At 42.4% G+C, this 20499-nt stretch overlaps 2 protein-coding genes across 2 annotated transcripts in view; one reads left to right on the top strand and one right to left on the bottom strand.

Moving 5' to 3' along the window:
* POLA1 (DNA polymerase alpha 1, catalytic subunit) overlaps window positions 1-12057 on the bottom strand; it is a 205300-nt gene extending 193243 nt beyond the window's left edge. Inside the window, exons 1-10 of the mRNA XM_075097393.1 lie at window positions 11843-12057; window positions 10123-10247; window positions 9030-9126; window positions 8450-8530; window positions 7554-7669; window positions 7237-7299; window positions 5685-5783; window positions 3596-3791; window positions 3188-3356; window positions 2135-2313 (exon numbers count right to left, since the gene is read on the bottom strand). Coding sequence (XP_074953494.1) covers window positions 2135-2313; window positions 3188-3356; window positions 3596-3791; window positions 5685-5783; window positions 7237-7299; window positions 7554-7669; window positions 8450-8530; window positions 9030-9126; window positions 10123-10247; window positions 11843-11873 — 1156 coding nt within the window. The 5' untranslated portion in view covers window positions 11874-12057. The remainder of the gene's footprint in view (window positions 1-2134; window positions 2314-3187; window positions 3357-3595; window positions 3792-5684; window positions 5784-7236; window positions 7300-7553; window positions 7670-8449; window positions 8531-9029; window positions 9127-10122; window positions 10248-11842) is intronic.
* Window positions 12058-14555: 2498 nt separating this feature from the next.
* Window positions 14556-20499, top strand: part of PCYT1B (phosphate cytidylyltransferase 1B, choline) — a 45133-nt gene continuing 39189 nt past the window's right edge. The window contains exon 1 of the mRNA XM_075097425.1: window positions 14556-14808. Within this exon, the coding sequence (XP_074953526.1) occupies window positions 14611-14808 (198 nt within the window). The 5' untranslated portion in view covers window positions 14556-14610. The remainder of the gene's footprint in view (window positions 14809-20499) is intronic.

Genomic DNA, 20499 nt, shown 5'->3' with positions numbered 1-20499 from the left:
GAGCAAGGATACAAGCTTCAGCTGCACAAAGCATCTTAGAGATTTTAGTACAGAGGCAATCTTCAAGATTTAGACAGTTTGAATAAAAGGATCTAGAAAGAGCTCAAATTACAGATCTAAGTAACAGGGAAGATGAAGTTCTCCCCAGCAATCTTTTTTTTTTCCTTTTTTCAAAGGGCTAAAAAACTCAAATAGGTTTGTATCATACAGAGAGATGAAACTACAGGAGAGACCACAAACCAGGAGTTGGTCGCTTGAACAGCTGGCAATATTAAGAGCATGGGGAAGATAACCTGTCAGAGGCACAATATAAGCAGGTGAGGTAGAAAGGAGGATACATGAGCCAGTCAAAGACAGGGTAAAAGGCTGCCTGGATTGCAAAGACAAACTTCAATCAACTCTAGCATGGACAAATAAGTGGTCTTAATCCCCAGATATCACAGAATCAGTGTAATTTAGGATGGAAGGAACCTTTGGAGGTCACCTAGACCAACACCCACCCACACATCACCACCCTCCCGCCCCACACACACACACAAAGAAAAGCAAGGCTAACTTCAAAGACTTTTCAGAGGCATTTCATATGCAAAAAACAAGAAATGAGAGAAAAGATATCAGGACCTAACCCCTGTAAGCCTGATTATGGCAAGAAGAAAGAAAGAAGAAAATAGGAGTAAAGCTTATAAAACACAAAGTCTATGAAAAGAAAGATCGTATTACCAATGAACCAAAAGGCAAGCACAGTCAAGGGACAGGGAAAATGTCTTGCAGAGGGGAAAGGAAAGGCAATTTTTATTTTTTATTTCTTTAAAATGTTAATTCTCAAGTTCTCTGCCTAAGATAGTAAACGGGGTTATGAAAAGTAAGCATCCAAAAAATCATTTAAGTTTGAAAGAGTCTTATGATTATGCTATAGTATTTACTCTTCAGGCAATGCATTTGACATCACAGCAAATGAGGCGTAAACAAAGATCACGAACATGTTAACAAAAAGCAGTATCAAAATTTTCCCTTCTACACTACTAATTGAAAACAGGTGCAGTCTTTATTATTCAATCCTAAAAAAGTCATAATGAGAAAAGAACACTCCTTGCATGCGAGGAACAGAAATCTTTTCATAATTATGTTCCATTCAGCAACCACTGACTTCGAAGAAAAAAAAAAAAGAACAAGAACAATAGTGGGGTCTTTAAAAGTAGCAATTTTGTATTAGAGCCATTGATTTCATCAAGATATCTATGATTATTACCACTCCCATCACCAAGCTGTTCAGCCCAGAGCAGTCTCATATTTAAGTCTGGCATCCCAACTCACAACAAAAGGTGAAACAGAGAAACATATCTGACTCAATGCTTACAGTATCAACCTCAAAAACCTTCAGCAACATACGGAAGAACCTTCTGGTAAACCTCCATGAAGCACAAATTAGAAATCCAAGATCCTAAAGCTGCTGATGAAATGAGCGGACGGATGGGAAGTGCTTAGAACAGATGTGAACATGACTACTTTTGTCAGGGCTGAGATCAGAATGTCACAGTTTTTAAGACAATGAGGGCCAGAATTCACACTCCAACTGCATCAAAGTATCTTAGGGATGTTAATCCAGAGACAATCTTCAAGATTTAGACAGTTGAATAAAGGGATCTAGGCAGAGCATATATTTTTCAGGCCACCCCCCTCCCTTGATAGACATACCTTTCCTTTGTATAAAATCATGCAGCTGCTATTTTACCCGCTTTCTAATAATCCACCAGAATTTTAAGTTACATTTCCAGAAACAAGAAGAAAGCATGCTGAACTGTTGCACCACTGAGTAAGAAATTAACCGTATCAGCTTATTCCTGGAGCGCACAAGGTTTTGAGAAGGCCAATGGGTCACTAACATTGAGAAGTGCTAGTAGCTCCCTTTGTACCTCCCTACTACTATACTAGACCAAGACACAACAATCTTACTTTGCCCAATTATAGTGCCCTGCACTGCACTGAGGGCAGAGGTGTGGAAAAACAAATGATCAAGGTACAAGTTATAGAGCACAGAGAGGCGGGGTATCTAGCTGTAATTTAGGCAAGCCTGAAATCCCAGTTACACTGAAAGACTCCGAGTGGCATTTTCTGCCTTTAACTGAATAGTTACCTGGCTGGCTGTACTGATCTTCGTAAGCATCCAGCCAATAAAATCTCAAGACTTGATCATCATTTTCCCCATTCACAAGTGGAAGGAGATTGGGGTCCAGCTGAACCTCTGCCATGACTAGATCAGCTTCATCCTCATCAATTCTGTCCCAACATGAGATATCTGGGAGAGAACAACTTCTGCAGGTTTTGCAGAAGAAGAAAGAAACAAGAAGTAAAATTGTGCCTTTGCTATAACGCCCACCATTTCACTTTTTTTCAGCCCTATATTCTCAAGGCTTTTGTTGCTCTTTCAACTACCAAGCAACATTCCCAACGGCTGGGCTTCCTCAAATTTCTTCTGAAAAGAAGGAGCGCGCGACAAAGGGAAACCCACATGTAAGTATGGTTCTCAGTACTCAACACACAGGCTTTAAAAGTCATTCACCTGGTATTTCAGCCTTAGTCATTCAAGCCTTTACATAACAAATACATCCAACTGTCTGTACAAGTTGCTCAGTGGGAACAACAGATTATTTCAACAAAACTACCTTTTTGGACATTAAATGTTTAAGTCATTTTGATAATTCAAATATTTTACAGCTTCAAGTTACGAAAAAATATGATTCAAGATTCTTCTAAACAATAAAAAAAGGGAAAACCCGTTTTCCTATTTCCAAAGACACAGCTGTTTACCATGTGAAATTACTTTTAGCGACAATACTTTTAACTACAACTAACATTATGAAATACCTTCATAGCTGCTAATAAGCATCATTAGCAATTCCTCATTTTTGCTTATTGGCATCAAAATTCATTGTTCAACACCCACATTGAGTCACCTTAACTTACTGAAGTATATTTTATGTTGTCATGTGCCAAATCTCAAAAACATTAAATATTTTTCAATTAAGTAGCTATCAGCATGTTCAGCATTACCATTTTTATCATCCCTACGAAAAAAAAATCACATAGCATTATCATTCTGTATCACAATTATCCCATTGGCAAAGACAAATATGAAGATAAATCTAAGGCTTATTGGTGGAAGAAAAAAAAAAAAAGAGATTCTTACAAGACAGATGTCTCCTTCTTCTCTGATTCCAGCTGCTCTGTCTCCTTCATTTCAATTTCCTTATCTCTCTGCAAGCTTTCAGCTGTCTCAGGTATAGTTTCCGCATGCTCTGCTTCCATAGGTTCATCAAAGTCCTCCTCATCAAAATCCATCACTCCCTGATCATCATCTGGAAGTAGTGCACATACAACTAAAGGCTTGAGTCATTAAAATGACACACTGTATACTACAGCAGTGTGCATAGATAGCATACTATATGCATTAATGTAATACACAGTATTAATATATAAACAAAATATCACATTTAAGCCATCTAAGCGTCTAACTAGCATAAACTAAGAAGTGTTTTAACACTAATATGCCATATTTAAAGAGCTTCCAGAACTGGGTTTTGATTTCTTTTGATACCTTCAATAGCCTTCTCTTCTATTGTCTTCACTCTTCCCCCATTTTCTGTAGCTTTTTGCACATACTTGGTATCCTCATTTTCAGAGACCATGACAGATTTTGCTGTGTAATTGGGATGTTTAGGAGGAAATGAAGCTGCAGGAAGAGCTTGCTTTCTGAGATGAGCAGGAGCTTTCTTTGGTATAGGGGTGATTACCTGAAAGACATTTTAGACATGAGTATAAAAAAATTCTCTTAAGAGGAAAAAAGGGGGACAAAAAAAAATCCAGCACTTGCTATTTGCAGAACCAGTAACCAGGACTAGAGAAAAAGCTCCACATATTTTGCAGCATGATAGTTCAAACTCCTCAAAAGTAAACTTTAAATTTTACAGTATCATTTCTGCTGTGATGTGTTTATACTATAATTTTAAACAACAGGCCATGTTGACGTTAAGTTTGTGGTTACTTTCACTGTTTTTCCCACTTAGCATTACTCCATGCCTAAATTAAAACCTCTGTGTCAGCTGAGTGTATGGCAATATATGTCAGGCAGGGACAGAGCCTGGAACAACTGGGAAAGGCCAATATAGCAGTTTACACCCATTTATAACAGTAATGAGTTCATGATGTCTACAGGACACTATGGGTCTAGAGAGTGCTTCTCCATTGGATTTCTTCATGCTACAGACATGACAGGGAGAGCGAGGAAAACAAAGAAACCGCATTTCAGCATGCTCTGCAAGCCTGAGCTCCGGGGCACTAAGCATGGTTTGTTTTTCAGACAGGACACCACTACGGCAGCAGCTACAGAACCTCTTCTTATAGAAGATGTATATGAAGTGGCCTCCACTGTGACCCACAACAAGTCTCTGCATCTACTGGCCCTTAACCTGTGGCAAGGTCCAAAACCCTTGTCTTCAGGGAAAGCTGTTATTTACAGATATAGAATTTAGAATTGCACACAACCATTTCTAAGGTTTTCATCTCAGTACAACTACTTCTACTGTGGCCAACACCAAACTCAGCCCTTCACTCACCTTAAAGAGAAAGCAAACATTACTTAATCTACCTTCACCAACAATTTTTTGCTAGCTCAGCCAAATGAATTTATTCATAGTTGTATTTCTGCTCATTTCCTGAAGTGGAAAGCATCACAGCCATCTTGCTTTTTATGCTCATTTATTTTCTAAGGCTGCGCTCTTCACCCTCCATCTGTTTCATTGTCTAAAATCTCCAATTCTTCCTCCTAGGACCACAGAAGCTATCATCTGAACAGCCTGTCTGGCGATTAATTTCCTTCTCAATGTTTCCTACTAGAAGTGACCACTATTTTTCACCATAAAGACAAAGATCCTCTCTTACTGTCTCTTTCCCTTTTTTCTTTTTCAGTTACTTCTAGGCTCCAACACAACAAAATAAATGCCACTGGTGACTATTTTCAATGTAAAAGATTATGTCACTATTACACAAGGTTTCACAAATCAGATTTATCTACTGTATTCCATTTGCCCTCTACAGACTCTTACCAAATACCTCATTGTATTTCCAGCTGTAAAGTCCTTCTCATTTACCAGAACTCTTAACAAAATGCTAGCCTTCCATCCTTAGCAGCCTGCCCCTCCTTTCACTCCAAAATCTTCCACTAGGGTAAACTTCTATCCATAGCTTCAATTTTCCATTTGCTTTCCATTTCTGCAGAAGATAAGTTTCTTATCCTTTCCACACCCACAAATACTCTTTCTTCTGCTTATTTCACTTCCCATCATTCGTTCCTTGCCACAAGGGTCTTTTCTATTCTTAGGGAAAAAGAGACAAAGCAGAAGCTCACCTTCATGTGATGCACCTAACATTACAAGAACAGTTTCACTTGTCAAATCTAACAGCTACAGACTACTACTATACTAAAGACACAGAAAGAGTTGTATTCTGTTTATGTATTAACATGGAAGGGGAAAATGAAAAAAGCATGAAGTTACACAGTAACATTGCTAAGGAAGCTAATGAGAAAGGTAATTTCCAGAAGCAGAAACAAAAGACAACAGTATTCAAATCAACCAAAACACAGATTAATACTTATTAATAACAACTTTTTTGATTTTTTCCTTTACCTTAGGGGTTTGGGACTGCACAGAGAAAGGATTCAGTGGTACTCCAGCAGATCTTTTCCTTTTCAGCGTTATAATTGGTGGTGGACTTATCTGAACAGTCTGAATATTGAAAGAAAAGAGAAAGTGACAAAATAAAGAGGTGTTGTTTAGTGTTTTCTTTCACATTGGTTAGTAATGTTTTATATCAAGGAGAAAGAAGGCCACCAGTATTTCTCATTTGTCAAGATGACACACCTCCTGATATACAACTCAGCCACATAAAAAGTTATCTGAGCAATCAACCCACAAAGACAGACACTAGGTTTTTTTGGTAAATGGTTTGAGAGAAAAACTGTCATAAGTGAAACAGTTTTCAAACAGTGGGCATTTCAATAGCTAACCCTGCCTTTAATGCACAATTACCATAATGGCCAGTAGTACTGAGCACACATGCCTTGAGAAAGACAGAAGTGCTCTTTCAGCACGGTCACGCTAGAGGAAAATCCATTTCAATTTATTTACATGTAGATATATTTTATACTCATTCTTACCAACAGCTAATAACAAAAGAAATTTTACAGAACATAGCCAAAAAAAAAACCCAATAGCTAACTACTACTTAAGTAAATAGAAGCCATAGTGTAATTAGTAGCATTATTTGCCCTAATCAATGCTCCAGAAAATTTGATAGGATTAAAATGCATTTGCTTAATGATTTGAGGGTTTCTCATACCCTAAGATATTATAACTCCAAACAGATGTCATAGGGAGGAGTAAAACAGTAAGCGCACAAAACCAAGAGAACAACTTTACAGTGGAACATCTATACCCACTTATTGCTCTGTAAAACACATTATGCTTATTATGACACAATATATTTCAATTCAGTATCTCACCACTATAGCAGTTTCACGGTTTAGGAGTGAGCAATCCTTTCAGTTTCAAGAAATCCTGCTAAGGGGCATTAACTCATTGAAAAGTCAGTAATGCTGAGGAACAACCTCATTGAGACAGTCCAACCCTGCTGCAGCAGCCATCCTGCACTCCTAACTGAGAGGAAGCATTAATCTGGTTCTCTGTAGCAACTGCGGAAAGCAGGAGGCGGCAGACAGAAGTTCAGACTATGTCATCTGCTGAAACAGTCCTCCCTCAGCTCCTCTCACAAACCCAAACATGCCACATGGAAATATCCCACAGTATACTGGCTGGAGCGTGGGGATACACATATATGGTATACACAATTAAGAGGCAGGTAAGTCCTGTTTCACTCCAAACTGACTAAAACCTAGAAGGCTGCATTAGCACAGGCTCTACATCACGTTAACATAAACCATCTCTAATCAGGACACAGGAGTTTTAGCTTATCAAACCAAAACAGTCATGCAACTTCTGCAAGGTAGAGAGGACAGGCAGGCTGCATACATACGTGGAATATTCCAAGCAGATGTGTTACAAAAGAAATCAATCTTAGATGGTCTAGTTTTAGGACAAACTTTATTTTCTTGATACGTTCCACCACAAGAAAAAATTAATGGATTAAGATGTTTCAAGCAGATTTTATTAATATACTTACTTCAGCATTAAGATCTTGAAGAATATCCCCCAGTAAGTCATCCTTTGAAAGGTCCACAGTTTTCTGTAAGACAACAGATTAGCCGAACAGTTCTTAGTTATACATGCAAACCCAATCAGGAGACCAGCAGCAAACGACTACAGGATTTCTAGAAAGCACACACTACGTTTTCAGGAATGTTCTATACACAAAAGATTGTAATAGAAGTTTATGTCTTGCTCGACACAAGAAACTCAAATAAGCCCTTGCTTTACTCCCCTCCCACTAAAACACTGCAAACAAGTTAGAAATCTGTAAATTGAAAAATGTAAACTTACATCTGTGTTTTTCTTCCCAGCACTGGCTATAAACATAGACTTAATTGTGTTTGGCTTTGACACCACAGATTTTTTCACATTCTTTTTATCAAACGTAGATGTTTTGGCACCTTTTCCTACAGAGAAATATAAAACCATGAATTCTACATCAGAAGAGCTCAATGTTTAAGGGTCCAGTTATTAGCAGTAATAGATAGCTGAGGTAATCTATTCCTTCCACCTTTATACTGCTGGCTGCAATGAAGCCTAACCATCTTTCATTTGCTGCCACCTTTGTAACGGCTGACAGGCAGACACAAAAAAAAGTAAAACCCTATCATCACCCTACCTTTCCTAGTCATGTCAGAGATGATCTCTGCATACTTGAGTTCATTCTCCAGAAAAAGGACCAACATACTTCACATGGAAGCATCTCCAGAAAAAGCGTAACTGTCTGAGAGTTTGGCACTAGGCTTGGATTCTCAACATCAGACTCAATTTCTCAGTTTGCCACCAACTTCATAGAAGTTGGCAAAACCATTTGATCCCAGATCCTTATAAGCATCCAAGTATTTTAGTGGCAAAAGAGACCACACATCCTTTAGACACTGGCTCTGGCAACCAAGATCATTCCTAGATGCGTTTGTTCTAGAAGTGAATATTTGTCCCACAGAAGACCATAGCAAAATTGCCCTGGTAGTGCTGAAGTGGTCAGCAGTGATTTGACCTCAATCTGTGGACCTCTATCTTCTGTATCACAGGGGCTAAACAAAATCCACAGGCACAGAACTACAGAGCTTCAAGTAACATGTAATTTGGCCATATTCACCACGTCCTAATGCCAAGACGTGATGCTCATTTTAGGTACCTTTTAAAAGCCACTGGAAGACATTCTACAGGGGTCGTGTTCAACCTACCTTTCTTACTGCAACCAAGAGCATCATCATCCAGATCTTCATCAAAGATTTCCCTTCCATCTTCTATATAGCCTATCCCATCTGTAGAAAAGCAAATTGTTAAAAATTTACATTTTTAATTCTGTTTTCTGGTATTTCTTAAAATATTAATAACCAAAAGTTCTACATATTTAAACACTTCGTCTCCTTTAATGTAGAGCAGAAGTTATAAATGCAGAAGCGTTAAAAACTACAGCACACTCAGCTGTATCTTCTATTAGACTGATTATATTATTACATGTTGAATTATAAATTATCCATTATAGTACTTCCTTTTAAAGTTACATCACTGATAACTGGAAATAAAATTGCAAAAACAGTTCTTAATGGAAAAATATTTTCATTACCATCCTGATAACACTACTGTGAGAACACCACAAAAAGATTCATTTCCATATAAAGGCTTATCTTCTTCTTGTCTCCTAAAACAATTTGAAAGAATGTAATAACTATAACTTACCTCAAATTGTGAACATTATTAAGCCTTAATGAGTTATAACACTATAATCAGAAGTAACTCTCCAAATTAATCTTAACTTACCATCATCAATAATCCAGTCATCATCCTGACGTTCTCTGACCATCTTGGAGTATTCTTCCTCATCTATTTCATCATAAACACCTGTGAACTCCTCAACCTACAGTTAAGGTATACTGAGAATTAACAGTTCCCATGCCATTACTTATTAGTATAGGTCATCAGTAAGAACATAAAAGTTCCCAAGAAATACATGGTTTCCTGCACTGTTACACTGCTCACAACTTGTAAGCGCAGTTATTCATTCAGTTTACGTTTCTTTTTTGGCAGTGGCAGAAGACAAGTTATTAATTTTTTTAATTATCACAGTATATTGAAACTCATCATCTGGTGAAGCCCTGGCAGAGATTTCATTTGAAACTGACTTGCTTTATTGCTCATTTCACATTACAAAAAAAAAAAAACCAAACCCAAAAAATCCTAGCAATTGAGCCTTCTGACCTTTGGCTCTAGTCTCAAACACCAAGATGAGCCCAATGACAAGGAAGGTGATTTAATGTGCACCCCAGCATAATGCTGAAAACGCTCTTTCGTGCCTCAATGGAAATTTGCATGTTAATGATCTATGCACTTCAGGCTTCTTTAGATTTATCCACCTCAATGTGGAAGTCACTTCCTGTCAGCATTACAATTAGTTGGACAGTATCAACGTTACACTGCCCAATTTCAGTTCTACCAGTTAAATACTTAAACTGTGGTTTCTTTGTAATGGATTTCAGTCATGAAAAGCTCTGAAATTCATTTAAAGTCTAAAACCATTTGAAGTTAAAAAAAAGTAATTTATATCATAGCATAAATTACGCAATTAAGTTTTAAAAGTTGATCCTTCCCTGTGAAGTAGGTATCAAGCAATATCAAGCATGTTTGACTTGCAGTTAATAAACTTGTTTTAGTTTTGAAAACAGAAAGATGCAAATAAATTATACCAGAAAGCAGCAAAACAATTACAGCTACATTTTGAAAAGCATACATTGTTGTAAAACAAAAGCTGTTCTGAAAGGCAGATTTGGTTTCCCATAACTTTTACATAAAGCATAGTTAAGCATATCAGCTCACATTCTCTTTTTACTAAAAAGGAAAGATGAGGAATTATCACCTCATATTTTATTTTTTCACCAGCTTTGGCTTTTTTCAGACGTTCCAGTGCTTCTTGCTGGACTCTTCTAGATTTATTCTCGCGTCTAGAACGTGATATCGCAAAACTTCCAGGCTCACACATAGCTGCAATTAATTAAAAACAAGAGCAGTTCAGTCATGAGCTGCTGTTATCTTTGGTACTTAGCATTCAGTGATGTATTAATAGACGGTTGCAGTTTTACTTACAATGAACATAGACACCTACTTGGATAAAAGCACACAGCTGGCTCTTGATAAGGCAGTTCTGGAATTCTACTGAAGCCATGGTCTCAGACAGACACAGGGATCAAACCGACTTCATGCCAGTCCACATTCAGCAAGAAGCTACCACCTAGATTCCCAAAGCACCTCTCAAATCTCAACAACCCTTATCTGAACAGGATCCCTCCCCACCCTGTGCTCTTCCCTTGGGAATTTCCAGCTCCTTTTATTTTGCATGTCTCCATGACAACTCAGGAACAGACAGACTTAGAAAAGGCCTACATCGCTACAAAGCGGTAATGGGTTTTTGTAGGTGGCTTTTTAGGCACAATGTTTAAGAGTGCAGCTAGACTGAGACAAACTAGTAATTTGCTGACAGCAGAAGACTGCCACCCCATTTCCTGGTACACTTTCTTCCCCTTGCAACACTCCCCTCAGCAAGGTGCTCCCCACTTACCTACACTTTTTTCTCTCTTGATTTTGGGTAGGGGGACACACACAGATAAACTGTCCACAGAGAAAGAATGGTCCCAATCTAATTCATGAAAGCAAACAGCTAGCCCAGGCACAAGACCACGGGTTCTGTGTGACAACCTGAGTCCCCAGGCTGCAGGCCCAGGGCTCGTGCAAGCAGCCAGGCCAGGCAGCAGGGAGAAGACCAGCCCCTCCCGGTGACAGCGGCGGCCCAGATTGGGAATACAGCTGCACCTAGGCAGCGTGGCTGAAGCAAGTAAGTACGGATTTGTATTGTTAAGGGTTGGGATGCACTGAAAAGGGGTGTTTATGCTGACTGCTACCAAATGTGGAAGAACAGCAAAGATGTAACAGTTTGGGTGTATTTATACAAGATTTTCTGACAATTTTTTGCATTTACTGAAAGCAAGCCGCTGAGGTGGTGCGCTTTCCTGAGGGGAGGGTGTTTTCGCCCCCAGCTGAGACTGCCCGCCCCTGCCGGTGCCCCCAGCAGGGGAGCGCCAGCGCGTCCCCAGGCTGCGGGTGCGCGGCCGGGGGAGATAAGCCCGCAGCCGCCCTTGCCGCCCGGGCTAACCCGGGCCCCGCCGCTGCCGGGGTAGCGGGGCGGGACGGGGACGGACAACTCCCGCTACAGACCACCCCCCGCTACCGCCGGGAGAGGGCCCCGGGCTTGGGCACCACGGCCGCCGCCCCGCCAACCCGCCCCGAGGCGGAGGGACGCGGGACGCTTGACCCCGGACCCTGGCGAGCTGGGCACCGACCGCTGCCCTCCCCACCGCCCCCCGCCACAGCCCGCCGCGCACGCGCGCTCTCTCCCCCTCCCTCACGCCCCCTCCCCGCAGCTCCCCGCCCCGAGCGCCGCTGCCCCGTTGCCCCCCCACCCCCCGCCTCCCGCCTAAAACCGAAACGATGGCGGCAGCTGCCGCCCCGCCGCGGAGGGAATGGGGGGGGGGGTGCCCCGTCCCCTCCAAACGAGCGCGTGCGCGCGCCCACGGCAGCCTCACCGTCCCGGCCCTGGGCGCCCCTCTCGGCCATGGCGCCCGCACGCTCCGCTCGCGCCAAGGCTCCCGAAAGTGGCGCGAGACGGGAGCCCCGCGCGCCGCCGCCGGGGCGGCAGCCAATCAGCGCCCGCGGCGGCTCCGGCTCCGGCCGCCCCGCGCGGGGGCGGGCCCAGGCCCGGGGCGGGGGAAGCACGGGCGGCGGCGGCGGCAGCAGCGCTGCCGGGGGGGTGTCCTCCGCTGCCCTCCCACAGCCGGGTGCAGGGAGGAAGCCCCGGGCGAAGTGGAGCTACTTCCTGGGCGAGGCGTGCGCCGACGGTCGCCGGTGTCAGCCCAGGCTCTGGCTGAGGCCTGGGCAGGCGCTGGCAGCTCCGGGGCCGGGCCGGGCCTGCCGCCGCAGCGGCAGCGCTTTCCAAGACGTTGCGTTTTCAGACGGTGCTCGTTAGTTTGTCCCGAGGGCCCGGGAGGGGTGTCTGGGCAGCAGCAGCAGCAGCGCCGTCCAGCGGCTTGCGCCGGCGCGATCTCCAGCAGGGCTCCGCCCTGCTACGGGGCGGTAGGGGCCCATGGGCTGTGGTGGTATGGCGGCTTAATTGGGGCAAAGCGATGTAAATCCACGCTCCTGAATTGGGGTAAGGCGGTGGTTGATGTCAGCCATCTAAAAGCCGGAGCCGGGCTGCAGCGTGAGGGTCGAGGGCAGCCCGCAGCAGCACTGTTAGCGGTACGTCGGGTCCTGCTGGGAGAGACAGGCATTTCCCACGTGCTTTTAAGCAACATTGAGCCGCAGAAGCTAGGGGGGCGATTGTGGCAGGCTCTGGATAACATCCATAGCAGCATGGTTTTATTTTAGCGTGTTTAGAGTAGGTATTGATAGCCACTTGCCGCAAGTTTCAGGAGCTCCTTCAGTAAACTACTCCCTGGTCTCTTCAGAGACAGGTAGCAGTTGGCCAGTTCAGTGACATAACGGTTGCTCTACTGTTTCCTCCTTTACCTTTTTTTTTTTTCTTTTTCCCTTCCTTGCTAGACATGAAAAAAATAGATTTAGACTGGATTTCTTAAGAAGCCAAGTGGATGGAGAGCTCAAAGACCCGTTAGCTTTTGCCCTGCATACACCTGGTTTTGGCAGGGGACGGGTGGAAGGTGGGGTATGATCTGCTCATCTCGATCCTACAGAGGTACCTTCGCTTACATGTTTCAAGAGTATTACATGCTGGCCTTCAGGTGAGGAGCAAGTGCTGTGACCGGAAAAGGATATATTTCAGTTTCAAGTATAGCTGGAAATGTTTTTAAAAGCCTCAGTTCAGACAACTGAAGCTTTATAAGTCCTCTCTTCTAAAATGGCTTATCTATCTGCCTGTGCCTTCATTAAGAAACCCAGGGATACTGGTTTGTCCTGTTTCACCACAGATGAACCTTATCTTGACCTTTTAACAAAAACATCAGCCTTGGCCAGTCACTACCCAAAGAACTTGACACCTTTATTTGCAGAGTTTTCTGGAAGAGCATTTCCTGTTCAAGAAAATACATGGGCACTAACTCCAACTTCTTACAAAGGCAGGTAGCACTGACACTTCAGAGCCATTTGAGAGTGAACTGGACTCTGTCCTTACGGCTGATGTGCTGTTACAGGAGCATTAGCTAGTATTGTTTGGCCTGGATATACTGACTGTTCTCAACTATCTGTAACAGAGAATTTTTATGGTCCTAAAACTGAAAGTTATTTTCCTGATTCACAAGGACTCCTTTGCATTGGTAAGAGAAATAAAAAAAAACCAACCCTACCAGATGTTGATCCTTCTAACTTACGTACCCAGTTCCTAGTACAACACTACCTCTCACTGCTGGACCTAGTCTCAGATGGAAGCAGAAGAACCACCCCAACCACCTGTAGCAGTTCCCTGGTGCTGGAAGAGACCAGCCTGCTTCCCCAGCCACCCTGACAGCCTGAATGCCCCTTCCCAAGCACTCCAGAGAATGGGACCACCCCTCTCAGCAGTAGGTAGTTGTTAGATCAGCTCAGCTGTAGCAACCCATGTCCTTGGAAACACTGACAGCTATGGCAAGAATGCTTGCCTGACCGACAGGCAGCCTTTTCTTATGTCCATATCCACTGGTGGTTTTTTTGCTTTTTTTGAACACCTGCAGAAAACAATATTGCATCACCAAGCATGATGTGGAGTTCAAATTCAGAAGGTACTCAATTTTTTAAGCTATGATTGGGAAACGTTTATAGAAAAGCAATGTCATGAAATTGTTCAGTTTGAGTAAAAAGGTAACAACTGCATTTTTCATATACCTAGCCTTCACATGCTTTGGAGTTTTGAATTGACTGGATTTTAATGCTTTTGATTTAAATAAAACAATACCATTTGCGAGCTGTCATACAAACAGTGGCACATTTGTTATTCAGGTGATGCCATGATTTGAGCCAGTACACAGTGATACAGTTAATTTACCAAACTGAAGTTGTTGCCATAGCTCCACTGTGGGACAGCACAGATGAAACAAAAGCCTTTTTCATGAATGTTAGTTCAATCCTTGACATTCATCTCTGGCCATAACAAGAATGCATCTGTTTCCCAAAGCAGAGCATAGCAAGCATATTTAAATGCTGCAGTGGGGGGAAAGAAAGAGGGGGGCAGGGGATGTGCTTTGCTTTGGAAAAGAAAAATAACAGCAAGATTTGGGACTTCCTCTGCTAAACAGCTTTATCACAGCAGATTACTTTGAGCTGATTTTTAACCTCCCTTGGGATAGTCATACATGAACAACTTGGCATGACCTTTGCTCAATTGTCTTTTAAGTATAAGAAGTGGGAATTCCACTGCGCAGTTCACGGCCACCCAAGGTTCTCTCAAGGAAAGTGTGATAGCTGCAGAGAAAAGTGCAAGAGAAGCACAGTAACGAAGATGGTAGGCAGCAAAAAATGCAGTACAGAAGAGGAAGCTCACGAAACTCCCAGATTCCAACGAAAGGTGACAAAGATGTATTTTCCATGTTGTTTTCTTAGAGCTGTAATTTAAATACATAAGTTATGAATAGAAAATATTATAAACTCATTGCAAAAGCTCCATGATAATATAAACAGTCATATATATAACATATGAAAGTACAAATGGAGTACAGGATCAAACCTAGGTTAAATGGACAAAATAATTTCTGTACCAAGGATTATTCTTGTCTTCTTTTTATGTCTAGGGTATGCTTGATCTGTCTCAAAGACAGTAGGACAAAAAGTTAAAACTCTCAGATTCAGACATTGCACATTAATCTTATGGTTGGTAATTTTTTTTATGATGGAAAATCTGTTGAAACTAAGAGGGGTGGTACAAAAAACAGAATGCAAGTAAACCATGAATTATAGTGAGGTAGCAAATTCACCTGTACTATGTCTAACTCAAAATGCCTAAACATTATTATATCATTAAGTACAGCCTGTCTTTGTGGAGAATTGCGGGGGGGCGGCATGCTAGTGCTCAGGATGTGAGTGTATATGCTCTATGTGTATGTTTCCTACAAACGTGGAGTATTTCATTCTCTTACTTTTAAACCTTACATTGGTCTGAATTAATTCATTTTATCACTCAATTAACTTAAGGTTTTTACATCAAATATGGTACACCTCTGACTACTTCATTTCAGCAGCTGCTTACTAAACTATGCTTTTTACGTGACATTTCAACATGAATTAACTGTATGGAGGACCCAGCTCCTAAAGGAGCACAGATTACATAAATTAAAAATAAAAAAATCTCAAATTATTACTTACCATGAGGTCTTTGTTTTCAGAACTCTTCACAGGTAGTTAACTGATAAAAATATGAAGAAATAAATGCTTCCCCATTTGTTTATCACTAAAGATAATGCAGACGTTTATGTTTAAAGGGTAGGCTCCTAACTAACCAGGACTGTAAATGTCTTTTGTTCACTGCACAGGTCTTTTTAATTTCCTTCCTGAGTTACCTGCTGACAGCAGTGTGAAGAGAATAAAGTCACTATTAGGATGTTAAGGCTCTGAAATGCAAATGTGAAATAGAAACTAGAACAACATGTTAATTTCCATTCTGACAGAAAAAAGGTCTATGGAATGAACATCCAGATGTACTTTAAAAAAGAAAAAAAAACAACCCCAAACACATTAAATTCTGATTGCAGTTAAATTACAGCAAATCCTAGTAACTCGACCAGAACTGGTAGAATTACACTAACCGGAACAGAGAGCAGAATCTCATCACCTGCTTGCCTAATACAATATTCCTATTCAAGCCTAGAAGAAAAGTACAAAATATTGTAATGTAAATTGAATAGGGAAGACAAGTGAGAGCAAACTCACAAAGAATGAGCCCTCACATAATTATAATGTCTAAGAATTAAGTCTGATGCCAATGGTATTCAAAAGCATACAGTTATTGCCACAGCATGAAAGTCTCTGTTTTAACTACTTTCAGCACTCTTTCTTTACAATTTCAGAAAAATGAACAATTAATGTATAAGCAGAACATTATTGCAGAGAGGCTGTTACATTTCAAGACCTGGCTGAAGATCAAATGCAGTTCCATTGGTGAATACTCATAGCATTTGGTGTTTCATGTCTCTTGGGCAGAGAGGAGGAAAACACCATCATATGCTGTGAAGTCTAGTTGTAACTCTGACAACTCTCTGTTGCTGGATGGGTGCTGGTAAAGGCTGTGCTCACAGTGTGGGGAAGCAGCAATGGCTGACCGCTCCCTACAGGCAGGGATCCCAGCATGGCAAGGCTGGCAGGACAGTTGGGCCCCTGTCCCCCAGCCCCTGAGGGCCGCAAGCAGGGCAGCCCTGGGATGGGAGTTGGGGTCAGCCCAAAACCCAGAGCAGACAAGTCCGTGGTGATGAAGCAGCTCTGAGGTCAAACTAGAAGCACGACTCAGGGTCAGGTCCAGTGATGGTAGCCTGGGTCAGACACAGCCCAGCAATCACCAGGCAAGTCCATGGTGATAAGGCAGGTCCGAGGTCAAGCCATGAAGTCAGCCCTTGGGCAGGGATGAGGATCAGGCCCAGTGATGGTAACCAGGGTCAGACACAGCCTGAGGATCACCAGGTAAGTCTGTAGCAACGAGGTGGATCTAAGGTTGAGCCAGGAAGCTGGGGGCATGGCTGTAGCTGAGCTGGGGACCAGCACTCCTACAGCCCAGCTCTGGCCAGGACTGACAGCGCGGGCCAGAAGTTGGAGAGATCCCCCAGGCAGAAGGCAGGGGACCCCAGTGAGGCTGTTCTGGCCATCAGTGCCCTCAGGGCCCTGGCAGCAGGCCCCACTCCCAAACAAGGTGTGTCCTCACACCTTACAGAGATCTGGGCTTGGAAACAGTTTGCTGTAAGGTGATTTAATTGCTGTGGGTTGTCAGCAGGCTACTTCATGGACACTGAGCCACGGCAGTGACAGGGGCCTGGGAAAGGGCCATGGCAGAGGGGACTTGTGGGTGGCAGGAACCCTGGAGGCCAGCCCCCAGAGGCTGCCAGGTGTGCCCTGGGAGGAGGGTTCACTCAGGAGCTGGGGCTGGGCAGGGGGCCAGCATGGTGGGGACACCAAAGCCCAGGGTCGGGCTGATGACCCAGGAGGAATCACCAGGGAAAACCTCACGCAGCCATGGGCCAGCCCCAACTGTGCTCGACTCAGGGCTTAGGAAGGCCTGAGCTATCTGTCAGGGTGCAGCAAGAGTCAGCTGTTCTCAAAGGACAGGAAGCCACCAATGTGACATATCACGTGGTGGTGGGGTAGGGACCTTGCCACCCAGGGTCCCATCCCACAGACCCCATGCGAGAGGAGCAGGGCAGGCCCAGCTGAGGGTCCAGGTCATCAAATAAGATCTCCAACTTGCCTCATCACCACAGGCAACCCAGAAACACAAGTCAAGGGCAGGTCCGGTGCTGGTAATATGGGTCAGACGCAGCCCAGCAATCACCAGGCAAGCCCATGGTGGTGAGAAAGGTCCTTGGCCAGGGCAGGAAGTCAGTCCATGGGTTAAGGTCAAGATCAAGAGAGTCTATGGCCAAGCTCAGCTGCAATGCAGCTGGAGCCACCCACTCCTATAATGTAGTTCAGGTGTGGACCGAAGGCCTGGGGCTGAACTGAAGAGGGGCTCTTTGGCCCATAGGCAGCAGGATATGGGGCCAACCCAGCTGAGGGCAGTCAGGGTTATTAAAGCCTATTAATGCATTCAGGGCACTAACACAGGTCCTACATCAACCTATGCACGTGGCCAGAGCCCTTCATTTATTATAACAAAATCTTACATAGTGAATCACTTTCTGTATTTATATTTGGCCTTCTGGTATCATTAACATTTCACTGTGCTAGGGCAGTGAAACTACAGTTTAGCTGTTATTAAGGGTCACTCATTCTCTCATTCTTACATGTATTTTTCAAAAACTCATGACCTGCTTAGAAATTATTTAATCCACAAGTAATAATATAGAAACTGGGAAAAGACTTTCCACTTTCCTCCTCATCTTTCAACTGTAAACACTTCCCCAATTTTTTCTACTTCTCCCAGATGTACTGAGGGTCTTATCCTGAGAGTGTTCTTCTCCTTAAGACCACAGCATAAATAATTTTTTTGTCATCTTGCTTTAGCTAGCTTGCCTAAGTGTGGGATCTTAGAATAATTCAGGTTGGAAGGGACCTCTGCAGATCTCTAGTCCTCCCCCTATTCAAACCAGGCTCAGACAGAGCAGATTGCTTAGGCTGTGTCCAGTCAAAGTTTGGCTATCTCAAGGATGGAGACTCCATAATGTCCTGTTCCATGCATCAGGACAATGTGTGGAGTGGCTTTACCTTCTCCCTCTCCCCCATCTCTCTCTTTATGCTCCATGGACCTTCTAGAAGGCCACTTCTGAAAATGGTGAAGCCTCCTCACTCTGAGTTGTCCAAAGATGAAAAGAACATGCCTGACATACCAGCCCATACCATCGCCTTTCAAACACAGCAGAGAGCCCACAGAAATGCCAGCACTGTTTTGTACTTGAATACAAGAACAAGAGACAGTAATCTCATTTCAGTATCATACCTGAGCAAAGAGTGAAAAATCAGTCCTAGGACTTTCATAGCATGGTAAGTACACATAGGTAAGGTTTGAGAAGTTTTAGTGAAATTATGCGGTGAAAGGATAATTTTATTGACATTCTTAAAGATAGGTAGGAATTCATACAAGTCTGACAACTTGGCTTTTGTGTTTAACTATGTAAATCCAGAAAGCATACGAGGTTCTTTCTCCCTTTCCTGCAGTTGATTGTTTACAGTCTACATCTGATCTTCCCTCATTCTGTTTTTACAAAACAGAATTTCTTTAGGAAGTCTTTGACCCTTCCCTCCCCCTTTTTATTTAAATTAGTCTATCAAAAAAAGTAGCACATGTAACCTTTGACTACATGAGGTTTGGGGTTTTTTTATTAAAAAGAAGATGGTTTGTTGTGCTGTTTTTTTCAAAGAAAAAAGTCCCCAAAATATCTGCAGGGTATTCTCAATCTCTTTTCCAGAAACAGTTGTATTATGCTGGTAGAAGTTGTCCATAATTGCTCCATGGGTAGAAGACGCCCAGCCAGTAAAACGTCAGATCAAAGGTTTCAATGGTGGCAAAGTTATAAGCAACTGAAATAAGATCTTAGGGTCAAACAATCTTAATAATTGTAAAAGCCACCCTAGCTAGCAGGTAATCATTTTACAGTGCATTAGTACATGTTTTGTTTTAAATAAAGTGTGTATCTCTATCCAGATTATTAAAATGTCCAGTTATTAAGTTTTTGGTACCCAAAATATGAAACATGAACCCCCAACAATCACTTGAATGCAGTTAACAGTATGATTTTTTCGTGTTTTACTTGGCAGGTTTGCATTTGAGATAGTATGGGGGAAAAAACTGTGAAGGTACTTGCATGAAAAATTGACAAATGAGAAGATAGTTGACAAAAACAGTGGAGGGAAATAACAGTATTGAAGACTTATAATACTGGAAAAGATAGTGTGACAGAACGCTGAAGATCAATCCAAGAAGTTTGAAATTGAGCTGGGGGAAAAGGAAGGCACCAGACAGAAGGAAAATGGGTAGAAGTGAGTGCAATACAAATATGTGCAAGAAAGGTAGTCTTAGCTTTGTGTGATTGGGATTGGATTGGAGGATTGAAGGGGATTGGAGTGCATATCTAGAAAGCCAGAAGAGGGGGGAAAAGAGAAAGGAGGGATAACAACACAGCTTAAATGTAAATAGGAAAGAGATTTTTCTTAAATTATATTTTATCTATAACAATAAGAAGCAGGACAGATAGAATGTGACTCATTTAGGCAAAGTTTATACTGGGATATATAAAGGAGTAACATCTGTAATACTCAGCATTTTATTTCTTGGTAGTGGTAAAGTTGCAGTTATAGCACTGTGCTTGCACCACTCTGCAAGAAATCTATACAGAACCCAAAATAGAACAGGGTGGATAATGAGATCTGTAAAATATAACCTATGAGAAGCTATTGGAACAACTGGGGCAGTTTAGTCTAGAAAAGTCGTGAGAGACACGACAAAAATACCAACATACTGGAAATTGTCAGCTCTCTATTCAGAATTGTCAAACTATTGTTTCAAAATCTTAACCATGCGAGTCATACAAAAAGCAAAAGAGAGTAAATCTGTTCTCTGTGT

Source organism: Phalacrocorax aristotelis, chromosome 1 (genome assembly GCF_949628215.1).
Source record: "Phalacrocorax aristotelis chromosome 1, bGulAri2.1, whole genome shotgun sequence".
NCBI lineage: Eukaryota > Metazoa > Chordata > Aves > Suliformes > Phalacrocoracidae > Phalacrocorax > Phalacrocorax aristotelis.
This window is presented reverse-complemented; position numbering and strand designations above follow the sequence as displayed.